This window comes from Rana temporaria, chromosome 2, assembly GCF_905171775.1.
Source record: "Rana temporaria chromosome 2, aRanTem1.1, whole genome shotgun sequence".
Lineage (NCBI taxonomy): Eukaryota > Metazoa > Chordata > Amphibia > Anura > Ranidae > Rana > Rana temporaria.
In genome coordinates this window covers 68,340,206-68,363,806 of record NC_053490.1, presented here as the reverse complement: position 1 = coordinate 68,363,806, position 23,601 = coordinate 68,340,206, and the positions used below count along the sequence as shown (strand labels likewise).

Below are 23,601 nucleotides of genomic sequence, written 5' to 3'. Positions count from 1 at the left end.
TGGGTGGAGTTCGCGTTGTTTTCCGCGTCGGGTATGCAAATTAGAGATTTACGACGATCCACGAACGTACGCGCGGCCAGCGCATTTTCTAACGCCGTCTGTAGTCGGCTTTTTCCGGCGTATAGTTAAAGCTGGCATTTTGCGGCGTATAGATAGACTTGCCATGTAAAGTATGGCCGTCGTTCCCGCGTCGAAATTTGAATTTTTTTTTTTGCGTAAGTTGTCCGTGAATAGGGATGGACGTAACTCACGTCTAAGTTAAACAAATGACGTCCTAGCGACGTCATTTAGCGCAATGCACGGCGGGAAATTTCGGGACGACACATGCGCAGTTCATTCGGCGCGGGGACGCGCTTCATTTAAATGAAACCCGCCCCCAACCCACCCAATTTGAAATCCGCCGTCAGAAATACACTACGCCGCCGTAACTTACGGCGCAAACTCGCTGAGGATTCGAATATACGCCAGGTAAGGTACGGCGGCGTAGTGTATCTCTGATACGCTGCGCCGATCTAAATGTATGTGGATCTGGCCCATAGTCACTAGGATTACTTTTACATTAAAACGGAATCGCCAGCTGAAAAAAATGATATCTTGGTCATTCGCTATTGTCACACAATAACCCACCCTTTTTTAAAACCTATTAGAGCCTCTGGCTCTAATCACGTGCTTCCAAAGAAAAAAAAAAACACACCCCCTTTGGAATCCATGCGTCTGGCGCCCTGCATGTAGATTAGGGGGCTGGATGCATGGATTGGGGGTGGTGCCCATGCGCCCCTAATGAACGCGCCGCCACTGTTCAAATGCATTTTAAGTATAAGCAATAACACACTGGGGACTTTTTTGTTGATCCTGGTCCATTTTTACTAAATCCAGTTGAAGAACTGAATATAGGATAGGAGTGACAGATCTCAAACTTTTGGATCCTAGGTCATGTTATGGGTGGCCAGGCATTGCCTAGATTACATGGTCTTTGGCGTTGTGGGGGTTCAATTTTTTTAGACACTGCAGAAAATCTATTGTCTTCCATTTCAGGCAGACTTGTATTAAGATAAATGATAAGAGGATAGGCAAAGCGCCGCTAAGCTACAGTAGGTTACCCATAGATACATTTTTCTGTTGTTCTGCCAGTGAGCTGAAAAAAAACCCCAGATTCCTCCATACACAGAGGTGAAGGTGGATGAAGGAATCCTCCCCAATGTGCCATTGTATTCTAACCGCGGGGACTCCTCCACTGTCAGAATACATTGATCAGCGGCTGCAGCCGATGGCCGGAAAAAGATTCCCAACATTCCCATTTGACAGATGTAGATTGTTAGATTGACTTCTGTTGAGCAAGAATAGCCATAGATGGAATAAAGTTCAGTTGGTCCCTGCTGAATTCCAATCCATCTATGGCCAGCTTAAGGCAGACTCTGCCTAAGTAAGGAGTACCCAGTTATGATGAATAGGTAATCCAATAGTGTCATTGGTTCAGGCATTAGAAATAATTAGTGGTGTGGTCTATCTGCTCTCGAGACAGGAATGATATTGATTATAACACTGCATTATTCTATGCTAAAGCATAATGGATGTATATTTCTTTTGCAGAAGTTTGGCTGGTGTTCAGGATACATTTATGACTTATGAAGTTTATGATGATGTTATTACAATACGAATGGTTAAAGAAGCTTGCAATATGCTTAGTAAGTGTTCTATTAATATTACACAAGCCAACACACATTTTGGTGCCTTAAATATTAGACTTCTTCCTGGGTATAAATGACCAGCTGATTCCAAAAATGGCCCCAATTCCCATATCAGCTCTAGTTTTTGAGATAAAGCATAAATGCCATTTGGCACTCTTCAATATGGTCACCCATCAAAAATCAACATATAAATATATCAAAATGCATTGGGATGATTCTGGCAGTACCATAGTGAATTAGCCCTTACCTCTACGGTGCTTGATCTGCATAAAGACGATCATAACTATAATACAGTTAATAATTACACTTTAGGATCCAATGTTTCCAAAGTTAAATTATAGTTGGAAGTACATAACACTCTCACTATATCTGCTAAGTTGTAAACACAAATTAGGTAACAGAAAAACAAGCTGATCATCTTTTTGAATACATTGACCATATCTAAGAAACTAGAGCTGATGCAGTCTAGCCAATGCAATTATCTGAATCAGTGCCCCAAATAACCCTTAGCTTAAAAAAATATATATTTTTATCACCACATATCAATACTAAAGCCCTGATTATCCAAAGTGACTCCTCCTCTTTTAATACTCTTTATCATCTCCTTCTGTCCACACTCTGGTGCTCCCTTCCTTTCCTGCACTTCCAGTGTGTACTCCATCCTTTCCAATGCTGCTACTTTCTTTAATGCACTCTGGGCCAGATTCACAAAAGGGATACGCCGGCGTTTCTCCCGATACGCCGTCGTATCTCTGTTTCTATCTATGCGACTGATTCATAGAATCAGTTACGCATTGATATCCCTAAGATACGACAGGTGTAATAGTTTTACACTGCCGGATCTTAGGATGCAGTTCCGCGGCTGCCGCTGGGGGGAGTTTGCGTCGTAAACCAGCGTCGGGTATGCAAATTAGGAGTTACGGCCGATCCACGACGGTTTTTCGCGTTCGCTACGTCGCCGCTAGTATAGTTTCCCGTCGCTAAGTTACACTTTTTTTTTGGTGCCTTAACTTTAGTCATTGCTGTCTAAAGTATGGCCGTCGTTCCCGCGTCGAAATTTAAAAATCAACGTCATTTGCGTAAGCCGTCCGGGAATACGGAAGTACGCTACGCGCATCGCCATTCAAAAAAATGACGTCACGGCGCACAAAGCACGGCGGGAATTAGGAAACGGAGCATGAGCAGTAGGTCCGGCGCGGGAGCGCGCCTAATTTAAATGGCACACGCCCATTTGAATTGGCCCGCCTTGCGCCGGAGGCCGCGGCCGTAGGTTTTTATCGCAAGTGCTTGGTGAATCAGGCACTTGCGATGAAAAATTGTGGCGGCATAACTTATCTAGGATAAGTTACGCCGCCGCGATTCTTCGTGAATCTGGCCCTCTGATTTTTATATGCTCCCCTATTTTTTTTTCATTGCTCAATCCCAGAATCATTGGACTTCTTATCCTTTCTGGTATATCCATCCTTTCCCTGGTCTACCCAGTCCTCTTTCCACTCTTGGAGTCCCTTCAGACAATATTTCTAGGCTGATTGCCCTACCTCCAATCACCAGGCATTGAGAGTCCCTAGAATGGCCATAAATTGCTGGAGCCAAATAAAAGGAAAATTAATGGAAAGCTTAAAATGTTGCTAAACCCAGGAGTCAGACCCTGCATTCACTATATCTGGTCTCCCACAGTACACAGAACATGTAAATGCAATTATTTTAGTAAATATAAACTGCTAAATACCTTTTTCTCATCAGCAGTATATAGCAGTCGTGTGACTCTTATCAGCATCTGGTTAAAGCTTGTAGGAGGCGTTTTCATTCTCCCCTGATTGTCCTATAAGGATGCAGGACCCCTGATCCTCTGTCTGGGCAGTGCTGATTGGCCCTGTGCTGATCACATGCACACTCCCAAGAAAAAACTCTCTAGCAATACACACCAAACTGAGCATGTGCAGCTTGTCCCCAAGCTCTGTACTATCAGGAAATTATTAGGGGACATTGGGAAAAGGGAAGGATCAAAGGAGACAGGATCAAACAGCATTTTTACACTAAGTAGATGATTAACCCCTTAGGTTCCATAGTGAGTATAACACACATGCTTTACTGCATATACAGATTGATTCTTACTGTTGTGGGTTTAGTAACACTTTAACCCCCCTGACGGTAAACCCGAGCGTGACTCGGGGTTGGTTTTTCATGTTAGGATCGGTAACCCCGAGTCACGCTCGGGCTGGACGGGCTTACCTTTCGCTGGATCCACAGGCTTGGTTTACTTACCTTGTCCCTGGATCCAGCGATGCCACCCCGCTGTGTGAGCGAGCGGGACCTCCTCGCTCGATTCACAGTCCCCGTGTGCCGCCGATCTCCGTTCCCTGCGATGTTACGACGCACGGGGGCGGAGAACGGCGCCAAATTCAAAAAAGTAAACAAACACTTTACATACAGTATACTGTAATCTTATAGATTACAGTACTGTATGTAAAAAATACACACACCCCTTGTCCCTAGTGGTCTGCCCAGTGCCCTACATGTACTTTTATATAATAAAAAATGTAATTTCTGCCTAAAAACTGTAGATTGTCCAAAAGTGTCCCTTTATGTCAAAAATGGTTTTAGATCAGCTAGAAAACAGCGATAATAAATTATAATCACTTGCAGAATTGTGCGATAGCGATTTGTGGGGAAATTCGTCATAAAAAAAAAAAATAATGACAGCGACAATTCTGCAACTGCAAATTTCAGTGATTTTGAGTTGATTACATTATTGAATAATTTTTATTATAATTATATTATTATTTGTTATAATTATGTATAATTATTTATTATATTATAATTTATAATTTTGTTTTAAAAAAAAAAATCATACCCGGGATGCCTACAAGACTCTTGCTTGGTCAGATTTAAGTGAGTTATTTCTAAAAATTACAGACCTACAGTATAAAACGCCAAGTTTCCTTGCAAAATAATTGTACCGCTTTTGGTACGTAATTCCAGACAGAATCATACCGCCAGGGAGGTTAAATATGGATTTTTTTTATTTATTTTTTTTGTTTAGTTAGAAAAGCTGTGTACCATCAGGGAGATTTTCCTTTATCTTCTGTCCCGGATGCCCAGAAGAAAGTGGGAGAAATCCTATCTTGGACTGCAGTCTCTGATATAGGTGTACCTGTTTGCAGATTTTTCCTTTATTCATATCCCAGTGACAACCATAAACTTTTAGGTTTCACATTACTTTTTGATCTAGTGATAATGGTCACCAGGGCAAATAAAAAGGGTGACCGTTTCCAGCAGGGACACAGACAGGAATAAAAACCTTTCATTGGGTTTTAGCTTTAGATACACTTATATAATTACTTCCAGACCGCCCGCAGGTAAATATCATCAAGCCCGCTCCAGTTTAGGGACATGTAGAGTTCCACTCCTGTGACCACTGTATCCATCGGACACAGCACATTACAATTATTGGTAACCGGGAATCATATGATCGATATGATTGGTCATGGATTTCCATTCAGTAACAGCTTGCTTACAGTTGTGATCTGCAAATGGCCCACAGCAATCACATGCTACCTGGCTACCTGTACCATGTGATTAGCTGTATCCAATCACACAGATCACAACCATAATCAAACAGTTCATGAATGTTAACCCATTCATGACAGCTAAAACTATTGCTTATAGAGTAATCATCACTGTATAAGCAATAACAGTATTTAAAAAAAAATCCCTCATCACCCCTCAGAGTAGTACAGTGTCACTATGGTGACACCGAACTACTCTGATGACAGCATTATGTGTATTACAGTTGTGATCTGCAAATGGCCCACAGCAATCACATGGTACCTGGCTACCTGTACCATGTGATTAGCTGTATCCAAACAGATCACAACCATAATCAAGCTGTTCATGAATGTTAACCCATTCATGACAGCTAAAACTATTGCTTATACAGTAAGCATCGCTGTATAAGCAATAACAGTATTTAAAAAAATCTCTGATCACCCTCCAGAGTAGTACAGTGTCACTATGGCGACACTGAACTACTCTAATGACAGCATGTACAAAATAATTTAAAAAAAAATTTAATAAAAATTTGTAGTGTATTTTTTTTATATACTGTCACCAGTATCCCTGATCACCACCACACCAGTCATATGATGATGCTGTACTGCACTGGTGAAAGTGAATTTTCTTTTAATTTCTTAATTTTCCCAAAATTGTGACAAAAAATTACAACTTCATAAAACTACTTTTCAAAAAGGGGTCATTTGGGGATATTTGTACTGTCCTGGCATTTTAAGGGCCTCAAGAAATTAGATCGGCCATCAGTACATCAGAATTGATCGATTTTCAGATATACAGTATATCAGAGTTTGTAGACACTACAACTTTCACACAAACCAATTAATATACATATGTAGCAGAATCAGTGGCGGCTGGTGCTCAAAATTTTTGGGGGGGGCGCAAACGAAAAAAAAAAATTGCAGCCTCACTGTGCCATCAATTGTCACCACTGTGCCATGCCATCAAATGCAGTCACTGTGCCATGCCATAAAACGCAGCCACTGTGTCATCAATTGTCACCACTGTGCCATGCCATCAAACGCAGCCACTGTGCCATCAATTCTCACCACTGTGCCACGCCATCAAACGTAGCTACTGTGCCATGCCATCAAACGCAGCCACTGTGCCATGCCATCAAACGCAGCCACTGTGCCATGCCATCAAACGTAGCTACTGTGCCATGCCATCAAACGCAGCCACTGTGCCATGCCAGCATAAACTTTAAATGCCATCTATAAACTATAAATGCCCTCTATATTCTATAAATGCCATTAATATTCTATAAACAATAAATACCATTTATATGCTATAAACTATAAATGTATGCCCAGGAGCCGCACACACACACACACACACACACACACACACGGGGGGAGCCCACTGACACAACCCACGTGCAGTAGTACAAAGCATGGATGCTGGAAGCTGGTGGTGTGAATGCTCAGCCCTGTGTGCGATCAGACAAAGACACAATACCTGGGCGGTGGTGGCGGCGGTGTGGTGTCACTGGCGGCGGTGTCACTGGCGGTGTCGGCTGTGTGTGTCCCGGGCGGTTTAGCCAATCAGGTTACCGATAGCCAGAAGCGGTCAACCTGATTGGCTGAGACGCCTGTCAGTCTTATCCAAGGAACGCACGCCGGTACGTTCCCTGGATAAGCATCCGGAAGGCTGAGGGCTGTACTCGGAAAGCTTCCGTGCAGCCAACCAGCTGCCGCTATTCAGATGGTCGGCGCTCATATCCGAGTCCGACCATCTGAATCCGGCCAGCGGCGACAATAACATCGATTCATGCAATGCATGAATCAATGTTATTAGTCAGTGGTATGTGCGGGAGCCAGAGGGGGTGGCGTTCCAGCGCCCTCTATGGACGAACAGCCACTGAGCAGAATACATTTTGGCATAAATTTATGAAGACATTTGATATTATTGAATATGATATATAAAAGAAAGTAGAAAATATATTTTTTTCGTCTATATCGCAAAGAATATAAAAAATCCAGTGGTGATCAAATACCACCAAAATATTTGTGTAAAAAAATTATACAAATTTCTTTTGTGTACAGTGTCGCATGACTGCGCAATCGCCAGTTAAAGAAGCGCAGTGCAGAATAGCAAAAAATGGCCTAGTCATGAAGGGGATAAAACCTTCTGGAGTTCAAGTAGTTAACTCTGTAAACCATACAGCAAAAATTCAGAACTTTAACGGTATAAATGTATTATTATATTTTCAGATGTATCAGAAGAAGAAGTTTTAAAGCTATTCGGAGAATATTTCTTCTCCTTTTGTAAGCAATCTGGATATGACAGAATGTTAAGAACATTGGGGGGAAATCTAATGGAATTTATTGAGAATCTAGATGCCCTTCACAGTTTCCTGACACTCTCTTACAAGGTATTGCCTAATACAGTTTAACATTTTTTTCCCCCCAAATTTTTTTATTGTTTTCTGGATAAGATTTACAAATACAAGATTACAAGACAGAGTATAGCAAACAAAACATATACTGGGTATAAGGGAAAAAAATTGTATATAGGAACTATATAATATTAAGTCATATTTATTATTAAGCATGGATGAACGGTTTGGAATTTTGTCCATACCCAAAAAGGAAGAGAAAGTTAAATAAAGCAAAATAAAATAAATTAGAATTAAAATAAAATTTATCTGAAGGTTTAGTCTAATATGGTAGCTCTGATAATAAAGGATGTGGCATGCAGCTCAGTAGATTGTTTTAAAAAAGAGCTGGATGCATTCCTAAATGCACAAAATATAACAAGATATTAATGCCTGGAGGTAGCTGATACAATATCTGATTGCCTTCTAGAGGAATCAGGAAGAATTTCCTTTCTCCCATTGTTTCAAATTGGACCACACCTTATTGTTTTTTTCCTGCCTCTGGATAAATAATAGGTATAGGATTGTGAAAATGGTGGTTTTCTTATATATTTTTTTTTGGTTGAACTAGATCAGTGGCAGGGGCGGACCGACCATTTGGGCACTGCCCGGGGGCCCCATGCCCCTAGGGGGCACCGTCAGGGTTTCCAGCCTCAGTAAAACCAGGGACAGTATGTAAAAATATGTTTGTTTTTTTTTAATCCCAAGGTTATAGCTGCCCCGCTGTCTTTTCAGTGTGTGTATGTGAATTCTGTGTGTATGTATACTGTGTGTGTATACTGTGTATGTATACTATATGTGTGTGTATACTGTGTGGTCCCATAATCTCCTATTGTCTGGGGGCCCCATAAACTCCTATTGCCTGGGGCCCCATAATCTCCTATTGCCCGGGGGCCCTATGAGTTGTCAGTCGGCCCCTGATCAGTGGTCTCCAAACTGTGGCCCTTTGCTAGCCTTTATCCGGCCTTTGGATGTAACGGCTCTAGGGAACGGGAGTGAACCACAACTGCAGATGCAAGGATTTCAAAGCGCTTCTTTATGTGACAACTCAGTATTAGCCCCATGCATCACTCCTCACAAACAGGAGTTTGGGGGATCTCTACATCAGCTCTCTGTCACATAAGGAAAGGCATTGAGCTACTAAAAATGGACACATTACAACATGCGACCAGAGCTTAGCGTTTAAAATTATAGTATGTACTAAAAAATTGCAATGCACAACTGTACGCTAGTGATTATGAGTATTAGATAGCGTTGTGCATTAGGCGACCAAGGGAGAAGGTATAGAATACTTCAACCCTTAGCATAGAAAGTTTAGGCGAACATGTTCCTGCAACTTTAGGGCATAGGCCCATTTACAAGTAGCACTTATGTCAGCACGTAGTAAATAAGCGTTGTAGTGACAACTACTAGTTACATAAGAGTAGCACGGCTACGGCTGACTACAACAGAACAGGGCATCTGTCTCCTTTGAATGCCTTTTTAGGCAGGAGACCAGGTGCAGTGCATCGAACTGAATTCAAGAAAACCGCCGTTAGCGGCGCACTTCCGCGTTCCAAGCTGGAACGCACCACGCCGCCGGGCGATGACATCATGACGCGAGCGCCGTATGCGTTCCAGCACGGAATGCATTACGGCACTGAAAGCGGCTGTTGTGACAGGGAACAGCCGGCGGCAGAAGCGGCTGTTACATTGGAACACTATCCTTGCACTGACACTCAATTACTCCCTCTGAAACCAACGATGGGACACAATTCCTTCCACTGATACCCGCTCACACAAATGAAAGGGCACAATTCCTCCCACAGACACCAATGATGGGACACAATTCATTTCATTGGCAACAACAATGGTGCACTAGTCCTCCCACTGACACCAACGATGGGGCACGATTCCTCCCACTGACACCAACGATGGGGCACGATTCCTCCCACTGACACCAACGATGGGGCACTAGTCTACCAACTGACTTCAAATATAGGGCATTGTCTACTCCAGCTGGACATGAGGACATTTTCTACTCCCACTGGTCCTACTCTGGCCCTCCTAAAGTCTGAAGGACAGTAAACTGGCCCTTTGTTTAGAAAGTTTGGAGACCCCTGAACTAGATGGACATTCCATAGAGGGTGGTGACTGTTTTTATTGGTGTATTATTCATAACCTGAAAAAGTCTGGTTACCTTGCATGGCAGAAAACACTGCCCCCCACCACCACAAACATTTTTTAAAAATGCAATAGTTAGTAATCTTCTATGTTATATGTCCTTAAAGTAATAATAAAGATGAAAGTTGCCTAGTAAAGAATGCACCACGCATCAGCATTTCTATGGGAAATCGCATTGAAACCACAGACCTCAGCAAACATGCATAGTGACCTCAGGGGAAATTCTATGAGCAGGGTTAGATTATTTTAGCCTATTGTTCCCCAGCGATGAGTGCACACAGACAATGCTCCCTTGTTTGATGTTCCTTGTGCCTACTGAGAGCTGGTCAACCATTTCTAAATATATGACAGCCATATGATGCTAATAATTTATTATTCCATAGGAAATGAATGCACCATCTTTTCGAGTGGAGAAAAAAAATGATGGATCCATGTTTCTTCATTACTACTCGGACAGAAGTGGATTTTATCATATAGTGCCAGGTGTGGGAAGATCTAGGCTTTCTCCTGTATTTGGTATGGTCAGAAAACATATGAATGTTGTACTAATAGTGGCACTGTGCAGTCCCAACTGGCTGACTAGAAAAATGATCACATGCTAAAGATGTACACTACAGTGGAAAAGTTTTAGGCAGGTGAGAAAATGCTGTAATTTAAAGTGATACTGAATGTCTTTTTTTTTTAGTTAAAAATAAAAAAATGTATACTTACCTGCTCTGTGCAGTGGTTTTGCACAGAGCAGCATAGATCCTCCTCTTCTCTGGTCCCTCACTGGCCCCTCTCTTCAGCCAAGTGCACCTACAGCAAGCAGCTTGCTATGGGGACACCCGAGCCGAGACGCTGCTCACTGACTCACTGACTTTGACAGCAGCGGGAGCCAATGGTGCCTGCTGCTGTGTCTCAGCCAATCAGGAGGGGGAGTCTTGGACAGCCGCATCTCTCATGCAATATCGCTGAATCTAGATGGGGCTGCTGCACACAGAAGGTTTCTTATCTTGATGCATAGAATCCATTAAGATAAAAAAAAACTTCTGACTTTAGAACAACTTTAAAAATGGCTCTGTGACGTAAGCAGGTGACCCCACCCCCTCTCACATCATGTGACATCACGTAAGAGAGGTGGCGGGGTCACCCGTTTACATCACCAGGTGGCCTAGCCCTCAGCTAGATAACAATTGTCAAAGCAAAAAGGCTGCAGTCAGGGGGAGTCTCCCATCGAGGAAGAGTTTTTCTATTTTTTTTTCTCGGCCCGTCTGCGCTGTGATCGAAGATTGATGGACATTGCAGGACATTTTTTTTTTTTTTTTCATAAAGGACTTGTCCCAAACTGTCTGTCATTTATACATTTTTTACACTTTTTTTGGTGAATGTGGGGGGTACAATGTACCCCATACCCATTCACATAGGAGTGTCGGGATCTGTGGGTCCCCTTGTTAAAGTTGGCTTCCAGATTCCGATAAGCCCCCTATCCGTAGACCCCCACAACCACCGGGCAAGGGATATGGGGAAGAGGCCCCCAAAACCCCCTTCCCATGTTGAGGGCATGTGGCCCGGTAATGTTCACGGGGGGGCGCTTTTTTGTCATCCCCCTTTTTCATGCCAGATTGCGTATTCCGATAAGGGTCTGGTATGGATTTTGGGGGGACCCCCACACCATTTTTTTCATTTTAGAATGGGGTCGAAAAAATGAAAGTTGATTTCACCCTACTAATGATTAGAAAATCAAAGAAAAGGTTTGTACAATGAATTTTTTTAAATGGAATTCTGCTAGTGCATGCCCAGCATAAGGTGGTTCCAAAGGCCCAAAGTTATATACCTTCATGTATTCTATGCATGAAGATAAAAAACCTTCTGTGTGCAGCAGCTCCCCCCCCCCCATTACTTACCTGAGCCCATCACAATGCAGCGATGTGCATGAGAGCAGCAGCTCTCTGGGGTTTTTTGCCTCCACATTGGCTGAAACAGCAGTGGCAGTCAATGGCCCTGGCTATTCTCAATCACAGCCAGTGAGTCAATGAGGAGAGAGCAAGGGGGGGGGGGGGGGCGAGCATCACTCTGTGTCTGAATGAAGAGACAGAGCAGCGGCTTGGGAGCAAGCCTGCTCAGGTGCCTCCATAGCAAGCTGCTTGCTCTGGCGGCAGGAGCCAGGAGTGGCTGCAGGGGACCCAAGAAATGTTGTTTTAAAAAAATATATAAAAAAAAGACTTTAATATCACTTTACCTGGTGCCTGTTAGACTGCACAGTATATTAAGGCCCCCTCCAAAGTCCTTTATTAGATAAGTGGAGGTAAGACTATGAAAATTATGTATATTATATATTTTTCTGCTGAACTTTAATCTGGATCCTCACTGTTTCAATAGCCCCGATTGTTTCACCTACTCTCACAGGGATAATAGAATCTGTGGCAAAAGATTTCTTTAACAGCGAAATAACCATGAGCATTGTCTATCATACGAAGGAGAAGGATCGCACTGGGAAGCGTGAACATGTTGTATTTGAAATTCTCCAGAATACAGAAGCTCAGAAGAAAACAATGAGGACGAGGCTAAATTTAGAGGATAAAATTAACTTTCTTCAAGATCAGGTAAGCAATTATGGTCTTAACAAGTGACTAATACTTTTTGAGCTTGTCTATTGTGGATACAGGGTTTCACTAAAGCCCTGTACACACGCTCGGTTTTCTCTGCGGTAAAAAGTCCACCGAAAAAAACAAGGGGAAAGCCGAGAACCCGGCAGGAAAACTGCCATGGAGCTTTGGCCGGGATGCTCCATCAGCACTGCCTCGCAGTCTTTCCCATAGGAAAGCAGTAGATCTGGCGGGAAAAAAAACTCTGGGAATCCCGACGAGAAAATAGAGAGCAGGTTCTCTATTTTCCCAACGGGATTCCCGGCTGTTTTCCTGATGGGAAAACTGCGAGGAAGCATACACACATCCGGTTTTCCCGGCCAAAAGCTCTCCTGGCAGTTTTCCTGCCAGGAAAACCGGGAGCGTGTACGAGGCTTAACAGTAAGACTAATATTAATGTAAACCTGTGTTAGGCTTAGAGCATACAAACTTTGATGTACTGTATTTATTGGCGTATAACACTCACTTTTTTTACCCTGAAAATAGAGGGTAAACTGTGCCTGCATGTTATACGCAGGGGGCTGTGGAAAGTTTTTTCCTGAAACTTAACCCTAATGCTGCGTACACACGATCTGTTTGTCTGATGAAAACGGTCTGATGGACCGTTTTCATCAGACTAACCTATCGTGTGTGGGCCCCATCGTTTTTTTACCCATCAGTCAAAAAACTAGGAACTTGTTTTAAAATTATCTGATGGATAAAAAACCTATAGAAAAAAACGATCGTCTGTGGGTACGTCCAACGGTTAAAAATCCACGCATGCTCAGAATCAAGTCGACGCATGCTTGGAAGCATTGAACTTCATTTTTTTCAGCACGTCGTTGTGTTTTACTTCACCGCGTTCTGACACGATCGTTTTTTTAACTGATGGTGTGTAGGCACGACTGATCATCAGTCAGCTTCATCGGATAACTGATGAAAAAATCCATCAGACCGTTTTCATCAGACAAACTGATCGTGTGTACAGGGCATTAAAGTTAGGGTGCGTGTTATACGCCGATAAATACGGCAATTTCAGTGGCTTACAGCATGTCAACTTTTCTTTAGCAATGCGATCCTCCAATGCCACCAGGATCCCCCTTTAGTGTTTCCATTTTGTGATAAAGTAGACCATGCATGTCCAATGAACTCATCCCATAATGCAATGAGTTAAGCTTTGGCACTGCAAAGTGGGGGAGTAATTTTTCTGTGGATATGCAAAGAGATTTTTTCAACCAGATTAACTATGTAACTAAGTAATTTGAACACATGGTGCATCCGTTTAAACTTAGGGAATTCTAGACAAACATTAGAAAATCTCAGTGTTTGGTAATAAATCATTAAAAGACTCATAAATACTCATTGTTGCGCTGAACTCTCCAATGTCTAGATAGTTGTCCATCCATTGTGGTACTTGATTCCAAGGCATTTCTTGCAAAAACTAGGTCACTCATGGCCATCGTAATTTAGGATTACATTAATGCCGAGGGTTATATTAAGGGAGCTGGCAGTTTTTACAACCTGAATAAAAATACATCCTGCACAGTACCTTTAGATGCTTTTGGGAGGGTGCACTGCCAATGGAAATCCAAGGTACAAAAATGGCCAGCACACCAATGGGTAAAGACCTCAAAACTTTACTGACATCTGTCACTTTGAGAAAGGAGGCCATATCGTCTCTTAAATGTTGGTGGTTTTGATGCTTACCTACCAAGTGCTTAAGATCCTGTTATTGCAACTAAAGTTTTGAGGTATGTACTCTTTGATGGTCTGACCATTTTTGCACTTTGGTTTTCATAACCTGGCAGCTACTTAAGAAATGTGCTTGTAGAACCTTATAGAACATGAGTTTATAGGAAATGACTGTATTTAATATTTCTAGTGTTGGGCAATGTTTCACAATATTACACAGCTGCCTATTCTTTTTTTTTACATTAACAGGATCATAACAATACAAAAACAAGTATGGATGTAAATAAGATATTATCTTGCTGTCCTGTAAAGAAGTCCCATTGGGATATCATAAGGAATGTGGTCATGTTCGGAAGAGGTTTGTGACCTGCAGTTTGCATGATCTCCTACTGCACCCAGCTCACATCTATCAAAATTACCTATGAACCTAACACTAATGCTACATAGGAAATACCTCCAGAGATTTTAAAATCTTTAGAAGTTTGGCAGTGTTAAGTTACATGTATTGAAACAGCAAGTGTCAGGGGTGAACAAAAATGGACTTTGTAGGCACCAATTATAAAAATATGAATACATTTATTGACACAGAACCCAAAAGGGTTGTTGAACCAACAGCAAGAATAATACAATAAAATTAATTAAAACATTAAAACAAAAAGAAAAAAAATTCACAGCAACAGCCGTGTTGACAGCAACATAATCCAATAATGATCCAAAAGGAGGCATCAGATCTCCAAAGAGATGTAATGACTATCATATATAGTAAAACAGAGAAAAGCTCAACATGTTTCACAGAGGCCGCTTCTTCGGGAGCTATTGATATTTGTAAAAGAGAACAGACCATTATTGGTTTCTGGATTATTGGTTTCTGGATTATATAGACATACAAAATATATATTAAAAAACGTTAGCAAGAAGAATATACCACGTGCATTAAAGCACCGTAGAGCAATCAAGACATGCGAGTAGAGAACCACCAAGTGTGTCACCATAAGAAGACTGCATACTAGGGGCCCAGCAACACATGGATGTGGGGACACATCAGAAAAGATAATGTAGAAACAGTATGGTATTTTATACCAACAGTATAAGGATGTTAATTGGTTGATTAATTCAATCCAATATAATAAACCATCCATAACTGCTCATAAGGAAAGGGCTAATCCAAAAAGAAGAGAGTGCACTTGTATAAGTATAATATCACCACCACCAAAGCCATATAATAAGGCAACTCAGGAAATGCCATACAAAATATTGGAATATGCTTAAAGATGGATAATCTTAAACAAGATTATGATAGTGGGTAATGCATTCAAACTTCCAACAATGCCTCATTAGTATCCAAGGTGAAGCACATCAATCATAGACAAACAAAGAGAAAAAACAAAAAGGGAATAGAACAGTCATGATAATGTTACTAGTTAGATCTAGTGAATAAAATAAAGAGCGTGACTAAATAAGTGTAAAAATTACATAGGAGCCCATACCTATTTATCAGCCACAGGATGTTAAACCATGGCCCGGTAGGCTAGATGTGTGAGGATGGTTTGAAAACCAGTAAAGTGAAGCAAGTGTCACAAAGTTTACACAGTAAGATTTAGCCAAGTAAGTTATCGCAATAGCTGTGTCATTGATGTGGTATTTGGTAAAGATAGAAAAAACAGAAAGCATGGACACTAGGTAAGCTTGCTGATAAAAAGCCCAAAGAACAGTGCATATAAAATTCGGAAAGTACATACCACCAAAAGGGCAGTCATAGAGGAAATCCGATGGGAAACAGTTGGTGGAAGTGTTACCTACAAGCCGGGCTGCACATCAAGCATTAAATGTGCATCCCAGTCACGTGTGCGACGTCGATTTCCGCATCACGTGACTCGGCCAACACACAGGCGGACCAATTCCAGCACGCCAGCCACCCAGGCAACTTTGAGGATGCCACACCATGGAGGTCGGCTGTGTGTGAAAGAGCATCTGTGAAAGGAGAGGAGAATGAGACCAGCCCCACCCAGTGGTCCCAGTAAGGCATGCCGACAAACGGCAGCCTGTATGATGGAAAAAAAAACAGCTGGGAAATGCCAACATGGAAATGGGGGGCCACAAAAATCCATTCCAAACGGCAGAGCACAGTGAATAACAGCGCGCTCCACGGTTGAATGGCCGCACATCCCCATCCAAAGAGCCCAAAAGAGTACACTAGTCCTAGTGACAACAGGTGTGTATTTCAAATCCGCTCGCATGTGTTGAGCAGTAATAAACAGATAAAAACCAACAGTACAAAAAATATATATAATACATACATGATATATATATTATACATACATAATAATAATGTAAGTAGGCATATAAATATATGACAAACAGTTATGTTATATACAGTTTATTTGTAAGCAAACAATAAATGAGACGAGGGAGGGGGGGAAAGGGGGGGGAAAAGGGATAAGGAAAACAGAGGGACAAGGAAAGGGGGGGGGAAGGGGAGGGGGAAGAAAAAAAGGGGGGGTGAAAGGGAATGAAAAAAGAGGGAAAGAACAGGGCAGAACAGATTAAGAGGGCCCAGACTAAGTAAGTAATCGGTTTAATTGAAAAGGTACCATAGGTATTACATAAATGATTTATACGTTTGTAGCACATTAATATAATTGTCCCCTTGTGTCTACATCTGTAGGCAGCGTAAAGTAAATATTGTATAGCAGCTGTGATTAAATTAATAACATGATACATAGCAAGTGTATTTTTCCCTGTCAGGGCAGACAAAAAAACGTATATTAAATTGTAAGATGCAAACACAATGTAGGCTAAGGACGAACATAATACTGATTACATTAACATAAATATCTAATAAAAAAACATTTAAAAAATGCTGACTTTGTATTACAGTAGAAATCATTTTTTTATGAATTGTTTCCTTTTTGCTTACTTCTCTTCAGGAAGTTTGCTAAATTCTTTCCAACCAGTATATCCAGACAGATTGTGGATGGACGAGAAGGCATTTTGTAATGAATTTCCTTTCCATATTGTGTTTGATAAAGAGGTAAAAGCAAAACTTTTTTTTTTTTTTTTTTTTAAGTAGACTAGGAGAACACTGTGCTAATGCACTAATCTGAGCCAACCATGTGCTTATGGAGCTGAAATAGGTTAGGGCACAGGCAGCTATTTGTTTACCAGATTTGGAATATGGGACGATTACCAAGTTTGATAAAGGTGAAGGTTCTAAAAGAATCTAATCGCCCAATAATCAAGACTTATAATTATGTAGCATCACTAGTTATAATTGTCTCTCTCTTGTTCATTAACAGTTAGTAAGCACTATTGTGCAACAAATGTACTGGCACTGGCTGAAATATCTCATAACCTAGCCAAACAAACCATTGCAAAAACATGGTAGAAACAATATGTATACTTCACATAAGTTAAACAATGCATGGACACATTTTTTATAAATGAAAAACTTACCAGCACACTCTTTGATACCCACAAGGAATTCCCCAATGTGTGTTCCCCATGGAACCATTACACCAATGCCCCACTTGTGATTGACAGTCATACTTTTTAATAAATACTGATGTTAGGAGGTGACCATCAGGACCAGGGGTCAAGTCCTGGGGAAAAACGTGTGGGAACTCCCACCCAAGATCCACTCCCCCACCAAAAAAAAAATGATATGCTCATATGCATAATTACTAAACCGCATGTTTTTTTTTTCCGATCAACTTATGTTACTGGCCGCTTTAAGCAAGTTCTTTCTAAATCCCACGATAACTCACGGCAGACCTCCGCAATGTCTCCTGGGAACAATGACAAAAGCTCCCAGGAGACACTGCGGCATCGAGGAAGTGACGGAATACCCGCACACTACCTGATGAATCCATATACAGGAAGCGGCCAGTAACAAAGGATTACTAAGGTTCGCCTGCCCCTGACAATGACTCGAGCTGGGCATCGCCGCTTAGTGAAGGATTGGCTCGGCTGCTCTCGGCTGCTCTAGTCCTGCAAAGGGAACTGCGTTCCTGCTGTGAAAAAAGTGCAGGAACTCCGTTCCCACGCGTTCCCGCAGGACTTGAGCCCTGATCAGGACAGTCATACTTTTTAATAAATACTGATGTTGGGAGGTGACCATCAGAAATTCCCAGCAACTCCTTAACTAATAAAGAAAAAAACAGTGCAGCGCTAGTGAGTGATATTGTGCTCATATAAATTAATAATAAACAAAAAAAGTCATTCTGGAATAAACTGAAAATTTAGCCAGAATAGGAAAAAACATAAAAATGCAGATGGATATATGAAGAAAAAGTCTTAAAAAGCCACGAAACAAAGTTCATATGACTCTATCCAGTAATTTTCCTTGTGAAAGAGAAGTGGATTGTGCAGACAATGTGAAAGACTCTTGATTGATGTGAGGTAAGCTGTCACCAATACACCCGTGAGGAAGGATAAGATTGCCTGCTTACCAGATGAAAAGACTGTTTTGCATCAGTCTAATAGGGCCTGTGGGAAGTCTGGTCTCCCAATACCTTAGCCGTCAAGATAACCACGGTATAGCTCAGCATACAATCCGAAGAGTCATAAACCAAAAAAAAGAGAAGAAGGACCTCTCATAGCGTATAACGTTTAAAAATAGAAGAGGGTTTAATAAAAATTGCACTTACAATTAGGCAATATAAATACAGCATGGATAGCAAAACGTCTCCGATCTCTTGTTCCGATGCTTCTCGCTACTCGGTCAGGAAAACACAGCCGGCGTTCAGGACGGAACGCGATGACGTCACGGCACCCTACGATCGTTTCTTCGCTAATGGACTTCAACGGGGGAGTAAGCCGGATGTTGACGTCAACATCCGGCTTACTCCCCCGTTGAAGTCCATTAGCGACGAAACGATCGTAGGGTGCCGTGACGTCATCGCGTTCCGTCCTGAACGCCGGCTGTGTTTTCCTGACCGAGTAGCGAGAAGCATCGGAACAAGAGATCGGAGACGTTTTGCTATCCATGCTGTATTTATATTGCCTAATTGTAAGTGCAATTTTTATTAAACCCTCTTCTATTTTTAAACGTTATACGCTATGAGAGGTCCTTCTTCTCTTTTTTTTGGTTTATGACTCTTCGGATTGTATGCTGAGCTATACCGTGGTTATCTTGACGGCTAAGGTATTGGGAGACCAGACTTCCCACAGGCCCTATTAGACTGATGCAAAACAGTCTTTTCATCTGGTAAGCAGGCAATCTTATCCTTCCTCACGGGTGTATTGGTGACAGCTTACCTCACATCAATCAAGAGTCTTTCACATTGTCTGCACAATCCACTTCTCTTTCACAAGGAAAATTACTGGATAGAGTCATATGAACTTTGTTTCGTGGCTTTTTAAGACTTTTTCTTCATATATCCATCTGCATTTTTATGTTTTTTCCTATTCTGGCTAAATTTTCAGTTTATTCCAGAATGACTTTTTTTGTTTATTATTAATTTATATGAGCACAATATCACTCACTAGCGCTGCACTGTTTTTTTCTTTTTTATGTTACCAAGTTGTTGTACACAATTTAGTGCTAGCAGCTATTTACATTTATAATTCAATATTTAATTTAGCGCAGCGTCAACCTTTTGGTTTTTGTTTATTTCTATACTCCTTAACTAATGCCCTGTACACACAATCGGAATTTCCTACAGCAAAAGTCCGATGTGAGCTTTTAAACGAAAATTCCGACCGTGTGTATGCTCCATCGGACTTTTGCTGTCGGAATTTAGGACCACAACAATTTCGATCCATGTATGACCAACGTTCTTCTTTATTTTTGGAAATCCTGCAGGCTAATGGAAACTTATGTCTGTGACCAACTGTGCAGGCTTGTTATTAGTATTGATGTGCCTTTTGTGCTGGCTTTATCTGTTTTGACATGAAGCTTTTTGCAATGTTCATTCGATTTTGTAAAGGTTAGCAGGGTCAAATACATTTTTTTTTTTTTTTACCATAGTGATGAGAAAACTCAAAGGAGTGGGATGGAAACAATTTCTCCAATAAACAAAGTTTTAACTGTGAATGTGTTTTTTGTTAAAGAAACGTCATACATAGTGTAATGAAACCTGTTTAATAGATCTGAGATTTCATTCAAATAGTAGGTCTGGATGAAATTTTAAGGGTTTTGGGACAAAGTTGACTCAGTGAGGTTGATTTATTAAAGGGAAGTAGACTGTTCACTTTGCAAGGGCAGTTTCACTGTGTATGGGAATTTACCCCAGATTATTTTGGACTCGGACAAATGTCTATACGATTATCTGCACCTGGCCTGATTCAAATATAATATATACGTGCCGTGCAGGTGGAAGAAGAAAACACAGTGACACTTCGTTCAGCTAAATTAATCTTCTTGTTTATTGCTCTGGACATATAGCCCTTCTTATAGTGAAGCATGAGTCATTGTTTGCAATGCAGTAACATAGCCATAGCTGTGTTGTCATCCATGGATTGGGTGATTCTTTATCTAAGTCTTTTAGCCATATCTATCCAGTCTTTTGGAGGTCTCAGCAATCCTTGTTTTCCTTGATCGGAGGGGGTGCCTAGTCAGCATTTTGAGCAAGTAGATTTTTAGCATGTATATGGTACATACCGTATTTATTGGGGTATAGCGCGCTCCCGTGTATAACGCGCACCCCTAAAGTTGCAGCGGATTCCTGTGGAAAAAAGTTTTTTGTACTTACAGTTTTGGTGTCTTGTGCGGCGTCCATCGGCGGCCTTGTCGGGTCCGGTGTCCGTCTGCGGCTTTGGGTGTCCTCTTCGTCGGGTCCGGCGTCCTTCTGCGGCGTCCTCCGCGCTCATTTTCCGCGCCGAGTTTGAATACTGCGCCGACATATACAGAGCGCAGTACACTTGTGTATTGTCGGGCAGGCTCGGCAACTCTCGTGCTGACGTCCTGTACATCCAGGACGTGAGCGCGGAAGGAGCCAAGACTGCCGACTATACCCGAGTGTACTGCACTCGGTATATGTCGGCGCAGTATTTAAACTCGGCGCGGGAAAGCGGGTATCGGCGTATACCGCGCACCCACGATTTTGCCCTGATTTTCAGGGCAAAAAAGTGCGCGGTATACGCCGATAAATACGGTAATAGAAATAGCCATTTAATGTGAGTATTAAACAATCCATAACAAGAGCTTAGTGAATGAAGTGAAGATCTGCTGACTTCCATCTAATCATGTTCAAGCAAAAATGCATTTTTTTTCCACATGATTGGGTATATTTTATATAGTGGCATTTTACCACATTCACTAAGTTCTGGGGAAAACTCCAATGTAAAGTGCAACTTTGTTGCGAAGTAAACAACCTATTTCCCTTTAATAAATCAAGCCCATTGATGGCAAGAAAGAAAGTTCAAATGAATGATTTTTCAGAAATTCTACATTCTGGCAAGCTTTATTTCTGTGATGCCTCCCAAGAGCCCCTTTACCTCTGAAAAGGACTAGATTCACCCATGTCCAGTGGCAGACAGAAAATGACAATTGTAAAAAAAAAAAACTTAACTGCAATTAGAAAATGTTGTGGTTTAGTGCTACATCTCTAAGCCTGAGCCTAGAAGTGTTTAATGCACTTTTAGGCATAAAATCCTTCAGGTCATTATGCAGATCTGCAAATGAGAGTTGATCTTTATAAGTTTTGGGCCACTGATTACAATGAAGCCTTCATCCTTACTAAAACAGTCTATATGGTGTTATCTTTTCATGGTATAGCTAAGGGTAAAACAGTCTGGAGTGAACATACAGAAATATGTTCCTGGAATACAGATAATGGACATCAGGCTGGATGAATATTTCACAATTGTGCATCCACAAGTCACATTTACCATTGCCAACATTCAGACTTTTACCAACAGTCAGTTTGTGTTGAGAACAAAGCAGGAAATGATGCCAGAATCCTGGAAGAAGCAACCAATGTTGAAACTTAGAGGTATGTACTATTGTGTACTTATCTGTATACAGAGTTGCTTTTGTTTTTGTAATACTTTATTCAGACACCACTGCTTCTTATACAAACCACATTGAACAAATAAATAGTATACCGTTATTTCAAAATATAATTTATGACTATTCGAGTCGGCCAGAAGATGGTGGCCAGATTTCAGTAGATATGGCCCGACACCCTTGAGTAGAATGTGGTATATATACACTTGTCTTTTGCAAGCATATGGATCTATAAACTTTACACTAATATTGTTGGCTGAAAATAAAATCCACCTACGCAAGAACCTTCTACCAAAGTTAGGTCTGCTGATAGGACACAAATGTCCCTTATTTCATAAATTTCTGTAGGACTGGATGACTTTCATCTTATACCTGCAAGTAACTTGGGTAGTAGGGCTGCATTATTGCAATTTTTTGTATTTTGTCATTTTTCATACCTGCTTCATAGAACCAGACTACATACTGGCAAAATCAGTTAACCCTCACCCTTTGCAGCTCACTATAAAACAAAACGGAAGTGTTCCTACCTGTGGACTAATACATAAGACATTGGGTCTGAGCATTCCCAGCTTTTCACCAGCATTCAATGCTATTTAGACCCAGAAGATGAGGTAGGATATGTTCCTACCTGTGGACTAATACATAAGACATTGGGTCTGAGCATTCCCAGCTTTTCACCAGCATTCAATGCTATTTAGACCCAGAAGATGAGGTAGGATATGTTCCTACCTGTGGACTAATACATAAGACATTGGGTCTGAGCATTCCCAGCTTTTCACCAGCATTCAATGCTATTTAGACCCAGAAGATGAGGTAGGATATTTAAATTAACAGATTAGGTAATCTTAAACGGCAAAAACGGAGAACACTTTGAGGTTAAAATCCTCCTCAAGCATAACAAACAGAGTCTATGTCAGTGTTGCCAACCTATTAGATTGAAATTTACTGACACAACACCCAACATTTACTGGCACAGCCAAGTTTTTACTGGCATTTCCAAAAGTTACAAAATTACAGTTTTAAGTGCAAATTAGAGTATTTAGGCTACAAACAAATACATTATGCAATTAGCAATATTATGTAAGGTAGATAATAAGGCAAAAAACATATTTCTTATTTTATTTTTTATATTGTAAGTAACCAGCCTCAGTAGGGCAAGAAATTACAATCGGCGGCACACACACATAAAGTTGACTCTTAGGCCTTGTACACACGACCGGATCTGTCCGATGAAAACGGTCCGCGGACCGTTTTCATCGGACATGTCCGCTGGGATCATTTGGTCTGATGGCTGTACACACCATCAGACCAAATTTCCCGCGGACAGGATATGTGGTGACGTGGCCGCGCCGTGGCCGCGGCGACGTGCGCGACCATGGAAGGTCAATGCTTCCACGCATGCGTCGAATCACTTCGACGCATGCGAGGGCTTTCGACCGAGCGGACATGTCCGGTGAGTCGTACAGACGACTGAACATGTCCGACGGACAGGCTTCCAGCGGACATGTTTCTTAGCATACTAAGAAACATTTGTCCGCTGGAAACCTGTCCGCTAGG

General features: G+C 41.5%; 1 protein-coding gene across 1 annotated transcript in view; it reads left to right on the top strand.

The window, feature by feature from the left end:
- Positions 1–23,601, top strand: part of LOC120928211 (guanylate cyclase soluble subunit beta-2-like) — a 56,667-nt gene that overhangs the window by 5,785 nt on the left and 27,281 nt on the right. The window contains exons 3-9 of the mRNA XM_040339320.1: positions 1,591–1,685; positions 7,472–7,632; positions 10,182–10,281; positions 12,187–12,383; positions 14,385–14,454; positions 17,024–17,127; positions 21,814–22,030. Of these exons, the coding sequence (XP_040195254.1) occupies positions 1,591–1,685; positions 7,472–7,632; positions 10,182–10,281; positions 12,187–12,383; positions 14,385–14,454; positions 17,024–17,127; positions 21,814–22,030 (944 nt within the window). The remainder of the gene's footprint in view (positions 1–1,590; positions 1,686–7,471; positions 7,633–10,181; positions 10,282–12,186; positions 12,384–14,384; positions 14,455–17,023; positions 17,128–21,813; positions 22,031–23,601) is intronic.